Source organism: Muntiacus reevesi, chromosome 6, assembly GCF_963930625.1.
Source record: "Muntiacus reevesi chromosome 6, mMunRee1.1, whole genome shotgun sequence".
In the NCBI taxonomy this organism is placed as follows: Eukaryota; Metazoa; Chordata; class Mammalia; order Artiodactyla; family Cervidae; genus Muntiacus; species Muntiacus reevesi.
In genome coordinates, this window is record NC_089254.1 from 34,494,108 (window position 1) to 34,514,089 (window position 19,982).

A 19,982-nucleotide genomic window follows, 5' to 3' on the forward strand; every position below is an offset into this window, starting at 1 on the left:
TCTTAAATGTTATAACACATGACATTTAGTTTATGGGGAGAGCTGGGCAAGACGAAAGCCATTTGTGTCAAACCCATACCTAATGAAATTCTATTATTTAAGGTATTTCATCACTCAAGTACAAAATACATTTCTGCATATCCCACACTAGGACATAGTAAATCCCTTCAGTTAAATGTAATTTTAAACCATCATATTTTTTACCTTTTTTTTTTTTTATTACTAAAGTAAATTAGTCATTGACTAGTTTCTTGAAATCGGGATTTGTTTTTCAAACCAATCTTCCTGAGTTCAGGATACACACAGTTCTTTCAATCAGTTTTTGACAGAATAGGCAGTGCTTCTGAAAACTTTAATATCTCTTTCAACATTTTGCTGTTCATCTGAATATAACAGTTTTGACAGCCAGCATTGTCTCTTGCTGCCAACCCCATCCTGCATCTCCCAGGATCCATAACAATAGTCAGGAAGTCATTCACTTACATTTATTGAGGACCCATTGTGGGAAAGAAATTGCCCTAGGAACTTCACAGGAAGTAATCCATATGACCATCACCATTGAAGATGTCCTATAATTAAAGTGCTATAGAAGACAAATATATTCATGATATGTGCACTATACTGACAGAATGAATACATAAAAACATGCCCAAACACAATGCATATGTATAGAGATTTAGCTCATAATGCGTAATGAGTGTTGGAATGACTAGAGTTAAAATAATTTATTTTGCAAGATTTTCTAGAGAATTGAATTTAAAGAGGAGAATAACCAAATTAGAGATAGAATGAACTAGGGAAGGGGACACTTACTATAATGATAATGTATATAGAAAAAAGATACCTTACCCATATTTTTTTACAGTACCCAGTCACTCAATATTTACAGCTGACAGAAAGGGCTATGGAAAGTAACCCATAATGCATTTAATGAAAACACACACCAAAAAAAAAAAAAAGAAAATTAAGAGCAATTTGGGAAAACCTTTAGAGTAAATAAAAGGTCATCTTAATTTGTACAATAAAATTCACCAAAGTGAAACTGCTGTCTTATTTCACTTTCTTTTCTGGTATTTTTAAAGGATTCCAATGCATTATGAAGATATTAACATTTAAATACATAGGAATGGGAAGAAAGCTATAGTGTCAGTCATGTAATTTTTATGAAATTATTCTGAAACTGTTTGAGGCAAAGGAAACCTGATCTAGCTGCTGGGGTGGCACAGAGCCGGCCAGTGTTAGATCCCTCAAGTGCCACATCCTGCATCTTGTTAAATGTAACTCAATAGTCTCTATTTCAGCCGAAGGGTCTTTATTTTCATCCTGGCACTCCAGTCTTAAAGTAGACTGAAGCTTAAGTTTGTTTAAAGCTACAATATGATTATTCTTATAAAACAATTAGTGATATTTGAACCACTTTCTGATAGACTCAATTTAGCAGGAGTCTAAGTGGCTTTCCACGTTTATTGAATTCACATTTGAAAATGCTGCTAAATACATTTGAAACACAGCATCTTTTGAGGGAATACAACTGGACAGATTTTTTAAATTCCATAGAGGTTTATAAAACATGAGTCTTTCTTTAAAATCTGCTAAACATATCCCACTATTTATGGCCAATAAATCTAGAAAGCTTTGCAATGGACTGATACTTATACAAAACTAAAAATTGTAATTCTATTCAGATTTTGATAATTGTATTTTCTTTTTTTTTTTTCAGTGGGTTTTGTCATACATTGATATGAATCAGCCATAGAGTTACACGTATTCCCCATCCCGGTCCCCCATTAATGTTTTAATGTCTGGCAATTAGAGTGAAAAATAAATATAAGATGGACTTATTTTGTAATTTAATATATCCATAACAATTTATTTTGTGAATCTAAATGATATATTGTGGGTATCCATTTGTTAATTTGAGAAACTGTTCAAAGATAGTTGTATAATATCAATCACTGTCCTGTTTTTGCCATTGTGTTTTAACAGTAATGATAAAGGTAAAAGGGAAAATGTTCCTGTTGAAACTATTATAGTAAAACATTCCACTAGAATGGAAAATTAACTTATTTTCCAGCCAATCAAGATTCCCTAGTGTTCTGAAAACAGCATGAAACAAAATTTGAACAGTTAAAATACTAAAGAGTGCTGATGACCTGTAAGATGTAATGTCTTAAAATATAAGTAGTAGCAGGAAATATTCCCATAATAGTTGTACAGGTGTTTCACCTGTTGACCTAAACTTCTCTGCTTCCTAAAGTTAAGCATGACACTTTTCTGGGAAAATAATTTGCTCTGAAATGTAAATATGGATTCATGACGTTTGCCACTTAGATTATTAAAAAAAAAAAAAAAACCTTGCATATTGAGGATTTAGTGCTCCTAATGTGTCTTTTACTAATTTAAAGCTTGAGTTACCATAAAAGATACAATTCTTTCTGTACTGTATAAGCTGTGAAAGGTGGAGGATCTCAAACCCACATCTGGCCAAGTGAGTCACCAGTGATTTATTAAGATGTGAAATGCTGCTCTCCTTCAATTTGCAGCTGCCTATGGGTGCAAGGCTGATTAGCGAAGGCAACCACATGCTTGTTAATCTAAGGCAGGTTCTCTACTTGCTGCTGCCTTCTCTAGTCTTCATATTTTAATTAAGCTATCTTATTCTTTGTGGTCAAACCTGCTGCACTTGATATGTAAATGTGGTGCATTTAAAGTCTAGCATGTAATACTAAATGTATAATGTTTGAACACCCCAAAGTAATCACAGTCTATAAGCTCTTTTCTTCTTTTTCCATCTAGCTTTTGCAATGATTCTCAAAGGGTTGTCTTTTCTTTCACCAAAGGGCATTTTAGAATCACTATATTTTATCAACAATAGTTACTTGTCACCCTGGCCGTCCGTATTTAGTTCTCATGCCCAAAGGTTTTGGTCAAACTCTGTGATTGCAGTCTGACGACATGCTCTGTGATGGTGGGAACTCTACCTTGAATGCTGACTCCCTGGACATCCTTGTATTGTCAAATATGATAACTGATTTGATTGTAACAGCCATTAGGTAGCAGGTGATGACCAATATCTTTTCTAGACAAAGAAACTAAAATTTCAATCATATTGCTACAAATTGTGATCTTGTGATTTAAATCCAGATGTCCTATGTCATATGCATTGTGGTGGCTTTCACAATTTTGGTGACTTTCTTTCTGGGAGTTTTATAAACATCTCTAAATTTTTAAAATAAAAAAAAGTGAGAACTTACTGCCATTTGAAAACACTATATATTTGCTAACACTGTAGAATTTTTATTTTGATTAGTGTCCATACTAGCAACATACTTTAATAGTTTTAGGCTATAGGGAATCTGAAGAGAGGTCTTAATTATGAGAAGAAATATATATTGAATAAAAATAATAATAAAAAAATAGCAAAACTTTCCATGCTTTAAAGAAAAGATCAAAAGATATTTTATGGACTATAATATGGTTTCTTCAGCAGCATTTTAAATGAACAATTTAGAAATATCTCAGTGTTACTGTCTGCACCAATCCATGTTTAATATAGGAACATGGAAAACTAGTATAATTGTATCTGCAAAGAAACCATTTCTACCAAACCATTTATAAAAATTGTGAGATTCCTGGGCCTATCTAGCATATATTTCCCCTGACTCTTTAATTAATTAATTAATCTGTTAATTAATAGGTTAAACTTTACTCTGTGCCAGAAATTATGCTGAGCAATGAAAATAAAATAATGAGAAAAAGTTTCTGTTCTCTTTGCGATTAGAGTCTGTTGAGGAAATTTATTATAATACAAAGTAATAAGAACTAAAATAGATATATGCACCTAGCACCATAGAATCATAGGGGAGAAAGCTTCCAGAACAGTCACAAAGCATTGTGAAAATTTATGCAAGTCTTTTTTTCTTAAAGCAATCTTATACCCTGAGTTCCTACTGTGAAATTCTAATATAAGCATATTAATTTTAGGAGACTACAATAGCCTATGATCAGAAGTAATCCAGCAAAATGCATAGACAATTCTGCCATCAGGTAGTGTCTTCCACGATAATAGACAAAATATTTCTAGAAGGAATGAAAATGGACACAGGATTTGATGAAAAGAAAATAGCAGTAGAAAAGTATCATAAGTGAATAAATAAATCTCTTTCCAGCCCAAAAGAAGTACAGAAGACTTTGTAGATTTTTTTATATTTATGGTAGAGAATTTTTTTACAAAAATTAACAGGCATCAGTTATCAGGAATACATATCACTAATTCTCAAAAAATATGTAATTTGTTTTACAAGACAAAATGATTGACACCTAGGCAATTCTCAAAATCTTGTTGAATAAATGGGTAAATATAAAAGAAACAATGCAAGAAATATGAGACCTGAAATTGTTTCAAAAGTTATTGGATTTGAGAGTAAAGAAAAAAAAATATCTATATCTAAAATTGTGTCTCTAAAACCAAATTAGCTGTGCTGGGTTACACACAGTGGCAAATGCCTGCAAACTCATGTTGACAGTCTAAGAAATAGATGACCACATTTAGCTTGATTCACTCAAATTTAGTTTTATTATTTCTCTTAAGTGTGTTTATTTTCGCTTAAGGAAATTTAAATAGGTTTCACAGCATTATTAAATTGGCAGTAACTACTTAATATGTCAAAGCAAGACTACCAAACTATGTGATTCTATCAAAAACCATCAGATGCTATTTCTACAAAGTTACACAATGAGAATTACACTTGTTTAAAAATTTAAGTTAAAAACTAACTAGTGGGGTTTTTTCTTATGAATCATCAGCAAATTATTACTGCTAATTTCTAAACTTTGAGATAATAAAGTTAAAATTGTGTGAGAATATGGCTTGCTGTAGTGAGCATTATTTTTATGCTGCAAAGAGTACTTTATAATATTCTATTAGATATTTGAGGTATTTGAGGGACATTAGGTGCTTTAAGTTACTAAAGTTATACATCACCTTTGGAAAAACAAGCAAGAGACTAATCACATTTGCCATTTAAGTCTGCTAGTCAAACCATTTTCAACTTGGATCTGTAATTTAAGAAGATTCAAGGCTGGACAATTTGATGTTATTTTCCCTTCTCATTGGTGTGGTAGAAATGAGAAGATGAATTTTTGTTAATTGATTTTCAAGGAGACTTATTCTTTGAATACTTTCAGAGGAAAATGGGGAAGACTTGAATTTTCTACATAAATCACTTGTAAATAAAAATAATAATGGGTAACTAATAAATAAGGCATTTTCTAATCTCTCCCATAAGGTGACAGCTGCTTCTGTAGCCAAGACAGTGAAATGAAACCTGGCATATAATTCTAACACCACCCCCACATCACAAAAGAAGAAAATGGAGGGCATAGACTAGACCAAAGGATACTTAACACTTGAAACAATACAGAATAGGGGAGAAAACATTTGAAGTCTTTCCTAATTCTTGCAATTTGGAGAAATCTGTGCCCTTGAAAAGCAGAATGCTCTGTAGTTTTTGAGTCACCATCCTCCAAACACTTGGTTTGCCATTATAATAAACCTTTTTAAGGAGCTTTAATTCTAGGCTTCAACATTTCCATTCCCTATCCTTATCAGTTTCAAACTCTTTAAAAACATTTTTAAAAAAAGAAAAGAAAGAAAGAAAAAAAGTCCCCTTCCTAGAACATACAGATTTTAGTAAAATTAATCTGAGGTGCAACATTCTTTTCAGTGGTAACAAAGGGAAAGTATGCATCTACTTTGCCTGAGTCAGATGTAAAATAATCCTTTAAACGATACTGCGTGGTTTCTTCACTTTGTTTGCTTAGTACAGATCTGCTTATTTATTTATTCAGTGAGAAGCTGTGTGCTATGCCTTTGCTGAAAGCAAATAACTAATAACTTCATATCCTGCAACACTCAACAGCCAACCTGCTCATTTCATTTGTATTCCATAGACGCCTCATTTTTTCCTCCTCACTGCCTACCCTGTACTGATCAGTATTAACAATGGGATTTTTGTCTCACTTGAAAACTTTCTTGTTCCATTTGAGTTGAGGTGGAGACACTCTCACTTAAAAACAAAACAAAACAACAACCACAATAGCAAAAACTTACAGGTATTTCAGTGTTTTATTATTTCAATATATTAATATTCAAGAAAACTGCATTCACTTATCAGATAATCGAAAAAAGAAGCTGTAGTGATTCTACTCCTTAACTAGGTGAAAAAGGAAAAATCCCATGTGCAAAACATTTTGAAATGTTGAAAAATATGATTGATTTTAGAAGGTGAAAGAAAAGAGAGACTGTGGAAATGATAAATCCATTTCCTGTGACTAGATTTTAGCCACTTTTGGCTGCATAGACACTAAACATAAACAAAATTTTATGAATCTTTTTTTTTTTTTTTTGGTCACTCTCTTCTGTTCCCCACACAAGTGAAATAAAACTTGCCTGCTAGCCCTTTGAATCAAATCCTCAAGGAAAGAGAAGCTATCATTTTACCTGAACACTAAAGAGCCTTCTCCTGCAATTTTTGATACCCCTTAATTGTTTAAACTTTTTTTAAACCTAGAGTCACAAATAATGTGACTGAACTCCTGAGTTAATTTAACATCTATCATGTAAATTCATTTGAAAAACAAAAGGGCCTTTACCTCGAGTCCCTATTTACCTTAAATATAATGAACACTGATGTCACAAGAAAAAACATAAAACTGTTTTTTGCTTACACTGTTGCAAATTCAGTTTGGAGGAACTACTGGATTCTTTTACTGAGATCTCTGTTCATGGATGTGTAGGAGGGGAAGGGAGGAGTTAATGCTTCCCTAGAGATTGAATTCCCTTTGCTTCTTACCAGTCTCTCCTCTCAACTCATGCTTTCACATGTGGCTTATACTAAAAGCATTCATAAGGGTCAGATTATAAAAAGTTTAATTTAATTTCTTAAATATTGCTTTTAACCTGCCACCCCCACTTCTCAGTGACTACCACAGTAATTATTAAATAACTATCATTTTTGGAGGGCTAGAATGAATAATACATCAACTATTTAGTTTTCCCAATTAATAAGATGTCTTCTGATCTTCTAAAGAATATTTTCACCCACACATTTTCTTTTTTAGAAAAAAAAAAAGATTCAAATTCCCTTACCAGAAAAACCCTCATTAAAAATGAATTTCCAGCATGAGATGTCAGAGCAAGTGCAAATGTTCTACTCTGACATTTGCTATAATTCTGTTGATCATAGGCCTTTCTCATATACTAATGAAGCATTCCTTTGAAGGGGAAAAAAAAAGGAAATAGCAGATGTTGAATAGAAAGTAATACAGTTTTTTTTTCCCTTGACTCAATTCAATAACACCTTGGGAAGAATATGGAAATTTTTATTTGTTTTTCAGTATTTGTTTTCCTTCTTGGTGTTGTTTCGTAGGAGAGCTGGTTATCCTACTCATTTTGAAACTCTTAACTCAGTAGTTTCTCTTAAAAGAGGCCTCTAGTTCTGTGGGTGGCACACATTTTAAGGCTGTTTCTATATCTAACTAGGGCGGAGTGGGATTTCAGGGAGAGACAGGTGTGTTTAGTGCTGTCCACTGTAACTTCAATTACCTTTACTCCACTCAATCTTTTAATTATACCTGAACAATGTTTCTCCTTATATACTTTTATGTACAAATATAGCAAGTATTTTTGCCTACCACTCACAGAAAATTTCAGGGTGTCTACACACTGGAGAAGCACTTGAAATACCATCTCACAAGTTAGAACAATTTCTACTATTAAATCACAATGTTTATTGCCATCTCAGTGTGTTTCATAAAAAATAATAAACTCTATGAAGCAGACATTTAAAATATACACATTGCTTTTAGCTAATAGACGAAAAGATCAAAAATACATTTCCTATGGAAAATTGCTTTAACATGTATCTTCTACGACTATACCAATCTTAATTGAGAAAGAAGAGTTAACCAACCTGCAGTGAAGTTGGAAGAGTTGCTTCTCTAGAAAATCAAGCATACCACCCAGAAAACTGCCTGTCAGAGTTTTATACTTGGAAGTCTTGTAATCCATCTCAATATGGAGTAAGGCGAGATTAAAAACTACAGATTTATTTGACAGAAATGTATACAACAGCATGATCACCATATTAAACACCTGCTCAGATTTGACTCTGTAGCAGAACTTAGTCACATCTGTAAACTTGAAATTTAAGAAGATATTAGGAGCTCAGTTGCAAGTACAGTTAATTATAGCACATGATGTAGATTGTGGGTTAGAAAATAAATGAAAATACAGATATTGCTTTAAGAGAAACAAAATAAGATTTTTCACTGTACCTTAAAAATACAATGTTAAAAGGTCAATATATTATTTCTGACTTTTAAAATTGTAAGTAATGCAGTAAGATCTATGGTTAATGTGGCAAATACAGCAGGCTTGACTGTGTCAGGGCTGAATTCACATATTCTGAGTAGGGAGTGATGTTTCTTAGGAGGTGAACTAAAGTCCACATTTCAAGCATGCAGATGTTGATAGATTCTGATAAACTCCCACCCAAGTCCATCTCAACTTTGCATCTACTTCATCTGAGAAATAGGTGGCACAGTGGTAAAGAATACATCTGCCAATGCAGGAGATGAGGGTTCGATCCCTGGATCAGGAAGATCCCCTGGAGACGAAAATAGCAACCTTCTCCAGTATCCTTGTCTGGAGAATCCCATGGACAGAGCAACTTGGGGTGACAGAGAGTCAGACACGACTGAGCAATTACACACCCTGTGTACAACTGGGAAATAGGTTTAACCTTGATTACCCCTCACGCGTTTGGGTGTATAAGGAAGACATGGAAAACAACTTTATTTATCCCCAACGTCAATTCAGAAATCAGTAGAAATATAATATAACAAATACTTTGGTAAATATTTTTCAGGCCTGTATTACATTCTTTCCTTCTTCTCTCCCCTCCTTTTCTTTCTTTCTTTCTACACTAAAAAAAAGTCTATCTGTGGTCACAGTTTTCTATTATTATAATGTAATCAGTCTAGAACAGTTATACTTACATAAAGAACTTCCTATTCTACATTTTTTTAATTAAAAAATCTACAGAGAACTAAATGTGAATTCATTAAGCTTTCAAATATTTGAAAAGACCTAAAGATCATAAAAATTTCAGAGAGTAAGAAAAATATCAAATGTAAATAAATACATCAGAGTTTTTAAAAAAAGAAACCTGTGTATGGATATAAACATGGGGGTGTCTGTGTTACCCAATTCTGATTTCAATTTTAAATTATTTCTTTTAGAAAATGAAATAATTCTGTCCTGATTTTGTGATCCAAAATATAGATTGAGTGTCTTTCTTCTCCATGGAGTCGATTCTCACCCTCTTTTATCTGAGTTTTACCTACAATTTTTATTTTTCCTGGAACACATCAAAATGTTTCAGGATTAGACATTACACAAGTGAAATGGATACATTTCTAAATTTGCTTATCCTGTTTAGTTTTGACAAATATAAACTTGCTCTCCTACTTGATGTAACAAAAGCAGGAGAAAAATAAATATTTAAAATATATATTAGTGAAAATGGCACAACTATTTAAAGTATTTAAAATAATCATATGTGATATTTCAATAGAATAGTCCATTAGTCCAATCTCCTAAATAATCCCAAAGTGACATGAATTCCTCCACAGAATGAATGTCTATAGAGAGTAATCCATGGAAGACAGACAAGCCTCTTGTCATTTGTAGCCTTAATCCATTGCCCGGAGCATGAAAAGTGCTCAGGATAACAAGTGTGGGAATCAGTAAAATCAACATTATTTTTGGATTTTATTTTCTTAACAATACTGAGTGATCAATAGGCTTGTGGGAAGTGACAAATACAATGCGGTCTATTTGATGAATCAATCTAATGGAGTAGACACAGAATTCCTCCTCCCCTTCACCCATTCTCCCCCCTTTAAATCCTTTTCATTCTCTTCCTCCTCCTCCTCCGCCTACTCTCAGGCAAACACAGACACACACACACACTTGCGCACAGAGAAAGAGCTGCTCTTTCTCTATTGGTCTGTAGACGTTAAGTAATGAAAGCTGCAGTGACAATGCTCAGGTCATTTTTTTTTTTTTTAATACTAAACCACTTTCAATGAGTGTTCATGTTTTTAACTGCAATCTCACCTTCTCCTTTCAGTCAAGTAAATTCTGTATTATTGTAACAGCCTTCTCCTCTGTATTTCTAACCTGTGTGTTGTACCTGGGGTGGAGGGAGGGTGCAAAGTAGAGAGAGTTGGGGAATATAAAGGGAAAGTTCTTTGATTTTTATGCACCCTTCACACACACACACACACACACACACACACACACACACACAAAATCATGTATGGATATCAGCTCTGAGAAAAACTGAAAGAAAAATAGAAAAGAAAATTTAAACACCTCAGACATGCCTATTTAGGAAAGAATTAGTGGTATTTGTATGACTGCATAAATACGTGCGTGTCCACAGAAAATTTAGTAACCCTTCACCAGCTCATGAAGACACAGAGATACTCTCTTTATGTTGGTCCTGGACACTCAGCAGGGACTTTTGTGAACTTTGTCATCTTCCTCTGCTCTTTAAACCAAAACTAGGGAAGTGGTTTTAATTAATGAGATGTGATGCATTAAAGACTTTAGCCAGAGCATTCCAGAAGCTGAAAAACCGTAGATGTTTTTAAATTCTGAGTATCCTTTTGAGAATCCCTTGTTATAATTTATAATTCTCAGTGGACCTATATTTGTCTCGAACTGATTGTTGAAATGGGCTTTACTAGGAATTTCTTCCCTGAAATCCCAGTGCGGCGGGGGAGGGGGTGGTTGAGCCAAGGGGGTTTGTTGGAAGAAGGGAACAATCGCTAACAAGGCTTTAAAACCTTCAGTGGTTAAAGTTATACTGATGAAAAGGACAGACATATATATGCATATCTACATATGTATGCAGGCATAAACATACATATACACATACACCACACAAGTTCAAGCAGGATTCTATAATGAGCGTGAGTTGTAAATGATGTAGGTAGCAGAATTCAGATTGTTTTCTCCAAATTGCACCTAAAAATGGCTATAAAACAACGCTTGCCTTGGGAAGTAAATTTATAGCTACATGCCTTTCACAGGCACGCTGGAGGGTTCTGCTCCCGGCTCTAATCTCTACGAGATGTTTTTTGCATGTGTTGTGTGACACGAGGGAAGGGGAGTGGGTTGAGCTTGCCTGATCTCCCATTGTCAGCCAGTCTAGCGAGTGTTGGGAAAACCTGTCTGTGGGATCTTGTGTCATCGCTCCCTACATGTGTCCAGGAAAAGTCCGCGCTGCTCACGGTTCCCCCCCTCGCTCTCTCTCTTTCTCTCTCTCTCTCTCTCTGTTTCCCTTTCATTCTGCTTCCCCGGAGCCGGAGCCGAATGAAGCAGGGAGCAGGATTAGAGTCCGCCAGCTATCAGAAGAACCTAGATAAAAGGAACTGCAGCAGCCCTTGTTTTTTCTTTTTTTTTTTTCCACACAACAGTTGTGCCTCATTATCCGGTGCCTGGCTCGATTTTTTTTTTTTTTTTTTTTTTTTTTTTTTTTTTTTTTTGAGGGTTTGAAGTTTCTGTGCTTCAGTGACTCTTACAGAAGAAGAGGTGTTAGTGTTGCCTGGAGGTCTTGATTGTCTGCATTTATGAATGAAACTGACCTAAATCACCTGTTACCTCCAGTTTCCAGATTGTTTGAACTTCTCTGGCCGCACAATACAGGACGGGAGACTGAAGCAGCATAGGACCCACAGCGTCTGCAGCATGGGCTGCTTCGCTAGGATTGTCTGTCTTTTCTGGGGAGTATTACTTACAGCAAGAGCAAGCTATCAAAATGGGAAAAACAATGTGCCAAGACTGAAATTATCCTACAAAGGTAAGTTTTTCTTTTCCTTTTATTTGGCCAGCTTTCTAATGCCCCGCTGCCCCCTGCCTTTTTATTCCTTGAACTCCCTCCCAACCTAAACCTTAAAACCTTGAGTTTAACCTGAGAAACCTTTGTGATTGTGTGGGTCTTTTGGAGATGATTGAAACACTTTTTTTTCTTTATAAAATCATGCCTTCTGTTGGATATATGACAATTTAAATGCAAACAAAGAGCATTTAATCACATTTGCAGAAAAGAGCTTGAATGCCTGGTAAATACAGATCGGTATATGTGATCGTATATCCTGTTAATTTTTCTCACTCTACTCCTGTTAAAATATTTTTTAAAACCACTATTGCAACAATGGTCTCTTTGTAGATATGAATGCCTCACATATAATAATTGTTATGATAAATTACATTTTCTTAGTTTTAGACAGTAAATGGTTAATTGTCGTCATGAATATTCAGTTTGTTCAAATCTGACAATCAGATGCTTAACATAAGCAGTAGATCATGGTTTGCCAAGAGAATATAAACTGGAAAGAACAGACTAGTTTTTCTACAGTGTTACGTTGTACAAAAGACTGTGTATTTGGCTATTTGGTGTAAAGCTAAAACCTTTGAAATATAATGTTATTTGACTCTTATGTACTTCAGTGAGAACTGAAGAGATACTACTTTCTTGTTGTACAGTTAGTTGTGTGAACTTCTTTTCAAAACAAAGTATAAATTTAAGAGGGGGAAAAAAAAAGCCTTATCACATGGTTGGTCTGCTTACAGTTTAATGTATATGCTTGTTTTTTAATAAGGATTTTAAAGAAAATATTTGTTCTACAGTTGTTTAGATGGATTTTATAGACAGATGTGTAAAATCATGCTAATGTAAATTCTAATATGATGTATATAAATTTAATGAAAGAAAATATTTATATAGTGAGATATTGTTAAAAGGCAACTGAAGATTAAACTGTTTTAACACAAGTAGTTTTACTCCCTAAGGTGTTGCTTTCTTATGATTCTCAAATTTCTACAGTTGGGGGTGGGGCAGTGAGAAGCTTCAATTATACTCTGTTTTCAGTCTGTAATATGAAAGAAAATTATTGAATCTCTGTAGACATGTCTGTCTACTGTACATTACCCTGATGCCAGAAAACATATTCTTTAATTTTCACATGATGGGGAACATCTCTTTCTGAATACTCTAGGGTGAATGAAGACCACAAATAAGAAAAACAAATGTAATTTTCACACTTTTGGATTAGAAAATTAAACACCTATTAATGTATTTATTTAGATTTATTACATAAATAAAATATATTGAATTGGAGACTATATTTTGATTTAATTTTTTGGCTGTTAAAATGAGAATGAATTTTAAACATTAGCAAGCAGAATTGCAATTGTACTTATATAAGATTTTTAAAAATAATCAAATAATAAGCATTAAGTATTTAATTAAATCCCAGGTATATCTTTATATAGTAGCTGTCTTTAAATTGTTTACCTAGTATATGATATTATGTTATCTCTGTTTCTGTCAGTTTTTGCTTTCTATTTTTATTCTCTGAGAGTAGTTCATCCAGTAATTCTTAGGTTGATGGTCCTTCTCCAAGTTTATATTTCTTATGAGTGAGTTTTACATACAAGTTTAGTTCCTGAAGATGTAAATAACTATATGCTATAATTTTGGAATAGGTTTTAGACATGACATGCCTTTTTAAAATCTACTGTATTTTAAGATCCTTATCTAAGTGCTAAATAAATTATAAAATTGAGAATTGTGTTTATCTATTTCACAATGATTTTATTTCCTTGTTAATGGATTACTCTCCATTAATATAAGAGGCACCAGTTTTTCCACATATTAGAAGATGGTATTTCATTAGAATAGTCTTTTGTTATATACAAATGCTTTAAACTTGTCTAAATGAAGTGAGCTGTATATATTGACAAGAAGTGTACATTTGACACTGTGTTTATGAGCTCTTCTTAGTAATGGTATCCATTAGACTTATTCTGCTTTCCTTTAAACCAAAAGCTGCCTTACAACTACATAACAGCTCTATTGATGTACCTAGAGCTTGACAATTTGATAAAACAAGCTGTAAAATGAGCAGCAAAAAGAATAAAAGGGATTGCCCAAGCAATTTTATTCTATGATTTTATTGATACATCCTTACCTTTCTTCTCTGTGTGTAGACTTGTTTTGGCAAAGCATCTGCCTGGTATCCAATTGTCAGTACTTTGTTTCTAAAGTATAATAGAGATTTTTTTTTTAGCTCCTTCTTTTTCCTCCTTAACTAGATGTCAAACATGGTTAAAACATTCACTGTTTTGCCCTTAAAATTATTCTAGCATGATTCTTGAAGAGTTAAATCCCTGCCAACTCTAATTTCCCATGGTCACTTGTTTTCAAAGATCCACCATTAAGTTAACTCTCTCATTGCCCAGGTTGCCAAGACAAAGTTTCAGGCAATCACTGTGCTTACTTTCTACTTGTCATCTTGTCTGATAGGAGATAAAAGAGATTTGATATGTTAAGTGAGAGAGAGAAAGAAGTAAAACATAAGAAGTCAGACTTTGTAGTAAATGTGTATACATATCTAATAAGGTACCTCTTAATTTTCTAGGAAAAATTAATAGAATAGATGTTTTCAGGACCATGTGGAGAAGTGATAATATTAGAAAAATGGGGTATGCTCACTTTTCCTCTGAACCAATCTGATTTAGAATCCTTGTGGGGGAAGCAAATGTGAGAACTCTGTAAATCTCAGCAGTCACATACAAATTATCCTCAAAAAAACACTCACTCAGAGATAGTTTTCCCTTCCTTAAATTTATATAATATAGCTAACTGTTATAATTCTTATTTTTAAAATCAGTGCATAAATGTTTATTTCCCCTACAAAACTAGTGAAATTTCACTTTTCCCATGAAATACCAGAATATCATAAAATTTTCCTTTTGGAGTTGTGGTACAATGAGGACTTCAGAAAAACCTATGGAAATCATAAGCAAATAAATTAGGTTTGGGGTTTTAAACAAATGACAAATGTTCCATCACTCAATGCCATGAGCTTTTCCAGGACATTGTGTGCTTGAGTTTTAGTAGAAATCAAACACACATGCAAGTCTGAATATGATGGTGATCATGTGAATCCAAAGAATAAATCAGTTCCTTTAACTTTACCTTCAATAGAAGACTTAGTAAATAGTACTTAAATAAATAGTAGATTTTTCAGAGGCTTTCTTCTCATATTTTGTAAAGGTTTATTTTCGCAAATTGTATAATTACTATAAGAAAGGGGTTATTAGATAAGTCAAAATTCTGAAACATACATTTCAGATAGATGATGATGTTAAACTAAACATTATGAATCAGAATTTGCAAAACATTTTTTATTTGCCATTATTCAATACATTCTGACCACTTCAAAATTTAGTTAGTATGAATAATGACTTACTAATTAACTTGTTGACTTTTCAGAGATTTTCATTACTACTAACAAAGCACAAAAATATACGCACATATACATATATGTGCATGCATATATGTGTACATACATATGTACACACATGTACATATATGTATATGTGAATAGATAAATATATATATTCAGGATAAATTTATATTAATATTTTAGTGTTAATAAAAGCAATCTTGGTAAGTTGTAATAAAATGCTTTATAAATAAAATATATATTGGTTTAAAAGACAGTCATACATTAAAGTAAATGTATATATATTTTAGTGGGCATGAACTTTTTGAGTCTCAGGAAAACCTTTCAGAAATATCTCAAGTATTCAAATAATATTATAAGATGGAATTTGCCTTATATTGGAAATCTCCTCAGAGATAAAATGGAATGTGTCTATGAAAAGTAAGGGTAATATATAAATATTTTCACAGAGCAAAGATGTTACAAATTCTTTGTAATACCTTTTCTCCAATAGTCACTGCATATTTGGCATCAGGTCTCTTTTTTGCTGATTCTCATTTGGCATGGTCTTTTCTTCCCAAATTCTATCAACTGTAATAATCATCTTTTGATTTTGATTCTGAAATCTTCAACTTAAGCACATGGAAAAGTTAAACTTTTTATTTATCTACTCAACAAGTATATCCATGCAGAATAATAAAAAATAAAATAAAATAAAATAAAATTCTAAGTCTCATATCTTGTGATTCAGTGTTGATCAGGTCATATGAGAGTTAGTGAAAGTCTCCAAGTTGAGGCTTCCCTGTTTATAGCACCAACCAGATTCAGTGTAACTTTAGCAAGTAAGAAAATGACTGAGACCACAAGTCCATCCCATGTAAGATTAACCCACCAACTTTTGATAATGAGAGGCTGTCTTTAATAGTTTAAGGAAACCTGAATACTGAAGAGATGCATTTTTCCAATTCTAACTTTTTTAAGTTGTTGTTTCTTTTTATATAAATTATATTTTCTAAATTCAATTACTGTCAGTGATATGAAGTACCTAAATATTTAGGTAACTAGATAGAAGTATAGATATAACTATAACTGAGTTTTCTTTTTCTTATTTTTAATTAACATATATCAGTCAAACATGATTTAAAAATATGTTGTGATTTTCAGTCAATTATATTTAAATTCTATATTTAAGAATGAATGCTACTGAAGGATTTGTAAGTAATAAATTTAATCTGAATCAATTCATACAATTGCATATGTTCCCAGTAACAAAATAAAAGTTAAACTGTTGGTTACAGACCATAATCCATTTATGTTTAGTGTGAGTATATAATTGTATTTCAGATGTGAGTTTTGATAACTTATAAAGTTATCAAGAATTTAAAGTCAGCTGTAAAAAATTTTGTGGCTTAATTTCTTATCCTGATTTTTCTCATTTAAACTTCAGCAACATACCTATGTATCACAGTTCCCAAGATCATAATATCATACACACCTTACATCTTTTTGGTGAATTATAAAATCTAAAATCAGGCTATTTTAAATGTAATTTATATTTGAGCATGTTCAAATCTTCCAGTGCTGAAGTAAACTTTTAATTAATATTTATGTAGCAATGTTCATTTATAAAGTCATGATATTATAGAGACATCTATTAATTGATGAAGACATTATACTTCATCATTAAAAAAAAATAAAACTATGATAAAATGATCTGTTAATGCAAAGATGTAAGTAAAATCTCCAAAATATATGACATATATCTAAGTTTAGTTCATGCAATGAAAGCTTATTTTAAAAAGGATAGCAGTTGTAAACATAAATTAGAATCAGTGAATCTTGGGATGAATTTTACCCATCAAGACTTCTAAGGTGCTGTTTAAAGGAATTACCATGATTTGCAGTTCTATGCTTCCGCTAATAGGTGGCACTAGCAATTTGTGACAGTTCTTTCATTTAGTTTGGAAAATGGGCAGGCTGCTAAGACAAAAACACGCAGAGTAATGTGGGGAGGTCAAACTTGGAAAAACTGCAGTAAGGGTCAAGCATGCACAAAGTAGAAGCATTAGTTAAAATAGGATGTGCTACAGAGTTCGGTGTGCTATTTGCATTTGTTGGTACATGAGTGAGTGAGTAACTGAAAGTCACTCAGTTGTGTTCCACTCTTTGCGACCCATGGACTATACAGTCCGTGGAATTCTCCAGGCCAGAATACTGGAGTGGGTAGCCTTTCCCTTCTCCAGGGAATCTTCCCAACCCAGGGATTGAACCCAGGTCTCCCACATTGCAGGCAGATTCTTTACCAGCTGAGCCATTCTAACCCTCAAAAAGTAAATTGTTATAACCAATAAATAAACAAATAATGTAATTTAACTTAAATGAGAATTTACATGTGAAATTGATCTGTAAAGTGTAAACAATAATGAGTGAAGTAGTGGTATAAACAATCAGAATGATGAAAGGACAGTGTTCTGTGGATATACATAATATATATATATGTGTGTGTGTCTATGTGTGTATACATATATATAATTATTTTAAGCCTGAATTATAAAATGGACTTAACCAGAATGAGCCTGCCTGCCTGTGGCCATTATTGCCATCATTTACAACTGGAGAGTCGCTAGTTGGAAAAGTAAAATAATGTTTAGAAAATTATAATCAGTGTATTTTTAAAAAATGACTCCTTTAGACTTGTAGGTTGTTTTAAATTATTATCATAATTAAACATACCAAAGAATCAATAAATTCTATCTGACCCAAATAAGTCTAAATGTCTCCAGTTACTATCTCTTCTATTGCCAAGACATAAACATCAGTATAAATAGAGAAATTGCCCACTATTTCCAAACAGTAACAAAGCTGGACTCTGTCAAACCGAGGATAAGAGGATATACAATTTATACTTGAATTAGGGAATGAAGATAAGCAAAAATAAAATTCTGTTGATAAATATGAAGAATGAATTGGTCTTAGTATTTAATACAAGCTTAGAGTAAAACTGAAAGGAACCACAAATTTAGGGAGTTTTGTCATCTCCTGAATGAGTCATTAAACCTGTATTTCCAGGTTTCCTTTGCTTGAAGAGATATGGCATGACAAACAAAGTTGACCAAACCTTACAGTAACTTAAATTGTCACCACAATCATAAACATGTCTTTGGATAAAATATAACATCACCCCCTTGAGTCTTCATCAGCAAGCTAAATGAAGCTTAGTTCTATTGAATATGTCCAATGAGTTCTTTAGTCCGTAAAATTATTTATGTGGATCATCCTTGTCATGTCAGATTGAGAGTTTCTCATGGCCAGATTTGTATCATTTTTCATCATTATAGTCTCAAAAGCTAGCACAGTCACTCATTTAATGAACTTGTTCTTCATCATGTATACCTTGTTTCTAAACACAAAATATACTTGTTTATAAATGAGTACAAAATTTAAAAATTGAAAAGTTTTAATAATCAATTCATTATAAGTGAAGTGTACATTGTAACATGGTAGAGAAAGTAAATTCAGTGCCAGATACTAGAATAGGAGGATATCAGAGGAGGCATTCAGATGTGCCCAAAGAACAGCTGCTGCTGCTGCTGCTAAGTCGCTTCAGTCGTGTCCGACTCTGTGCGACCCCATAGACGGCAGCCCACCAGGCTCCTCCGTCCCTGGGATTCTCCAGGCAAGAACACTGGAGTGGGTTGCCATTTCCTTCTCCAGTGCATGAAAGTGAAAAGTGAAAGTGAAGTCACTCAGTTGCGTCCAACTCTCTGCAACCCCATGGATTGCAGCCTACCCGGCTTCTCTGTCCATGGGATTTTCCAGGCAAGAGTACTGGAGTGGGGTGCCATTGCCTTCCCCGACAAAGAGCAGTGGTATCTCCATAAACAATGTCTCCCCTGAGCCAAGCATCAGGAAGACCACTGGAGAAGTGCATGGGAACCCCTTCTAGTATTCTTGCCTGGAGAATCCTATAGACAGAGGAACCTGGCAGGCTACAGTCCATAGGGTCATGGAGTCAGACACAACCGAAGTGACTGAGCACAATGAGCCAAGCTTATTTCAGCACTGATTCAGAAAGTGTCTAGGGCAATCTTTGTTTGCCTGCAAGTAGGAGATGGAGAGTATCTAATAATACATGCATCTTTGACCATTCTAGGAGGAAAATTATTTCATTTCTTTCAACAAATACCTGATTTTCCTTATTATTGTTTCTCAGTATACACAGCCAGTAAACAAAATGAGTGAGATGATTCTAAAACCAAAAGTGGTCAAAGATAAAATGTCTCATTATCATTCTCACTGTATCTGAAACTTTGTGTAGAACAAACCAGTCCTACCAAACAAAGTTGAAAATATAATCATTTAAAAGTTTAAATTGACTATATTTCACCATCCATACTTTTGGGACAATCCTGGCTTTGCTCTTGACAGTTTGCTAAGATTAGTGTTGCAGAGCGTTCCTTATAAGTTTCCTCTTATCCTTGATTCCACTCACCCAGAGCTGCAGTTACTCATTGCCCCTTGATTTTCATCTCCAACTCAGCCTCTGGCTTTGTATTCTGTAGCCTGAGACTACTGCCTACTTCCACCTCCAGCCCTTGCTTCTAAGCCCCTCCTGC

At 33.5% G+C, this 19,982-nt stretch overlaps 1 protein-coding gene across 1 annotated transcript in view; it reads left to right on the forward strand.

The window, feature by feature from the left end:
• The first annotated feature begins 11,629 nt into the window (after positions 1-11,629).
• Positions 11,630-19,982, forward strand: part of SEMA3A (semaphorin 3A) — a 228,468-nt gene continuing 220,115 nt past the window's right edge. The window contains exon 1 of the mRNA XM_065939538.1: positions 11,630-11,933. Coding sequence (XP_065795610.1) covers positions 11,822-11,933 — 112 coding nt within the window. The 5' untranslated portion in view covers positions 11,630-11,821. The remainder of the gene's footprint in view (positions 11,934-19,982) is intronic.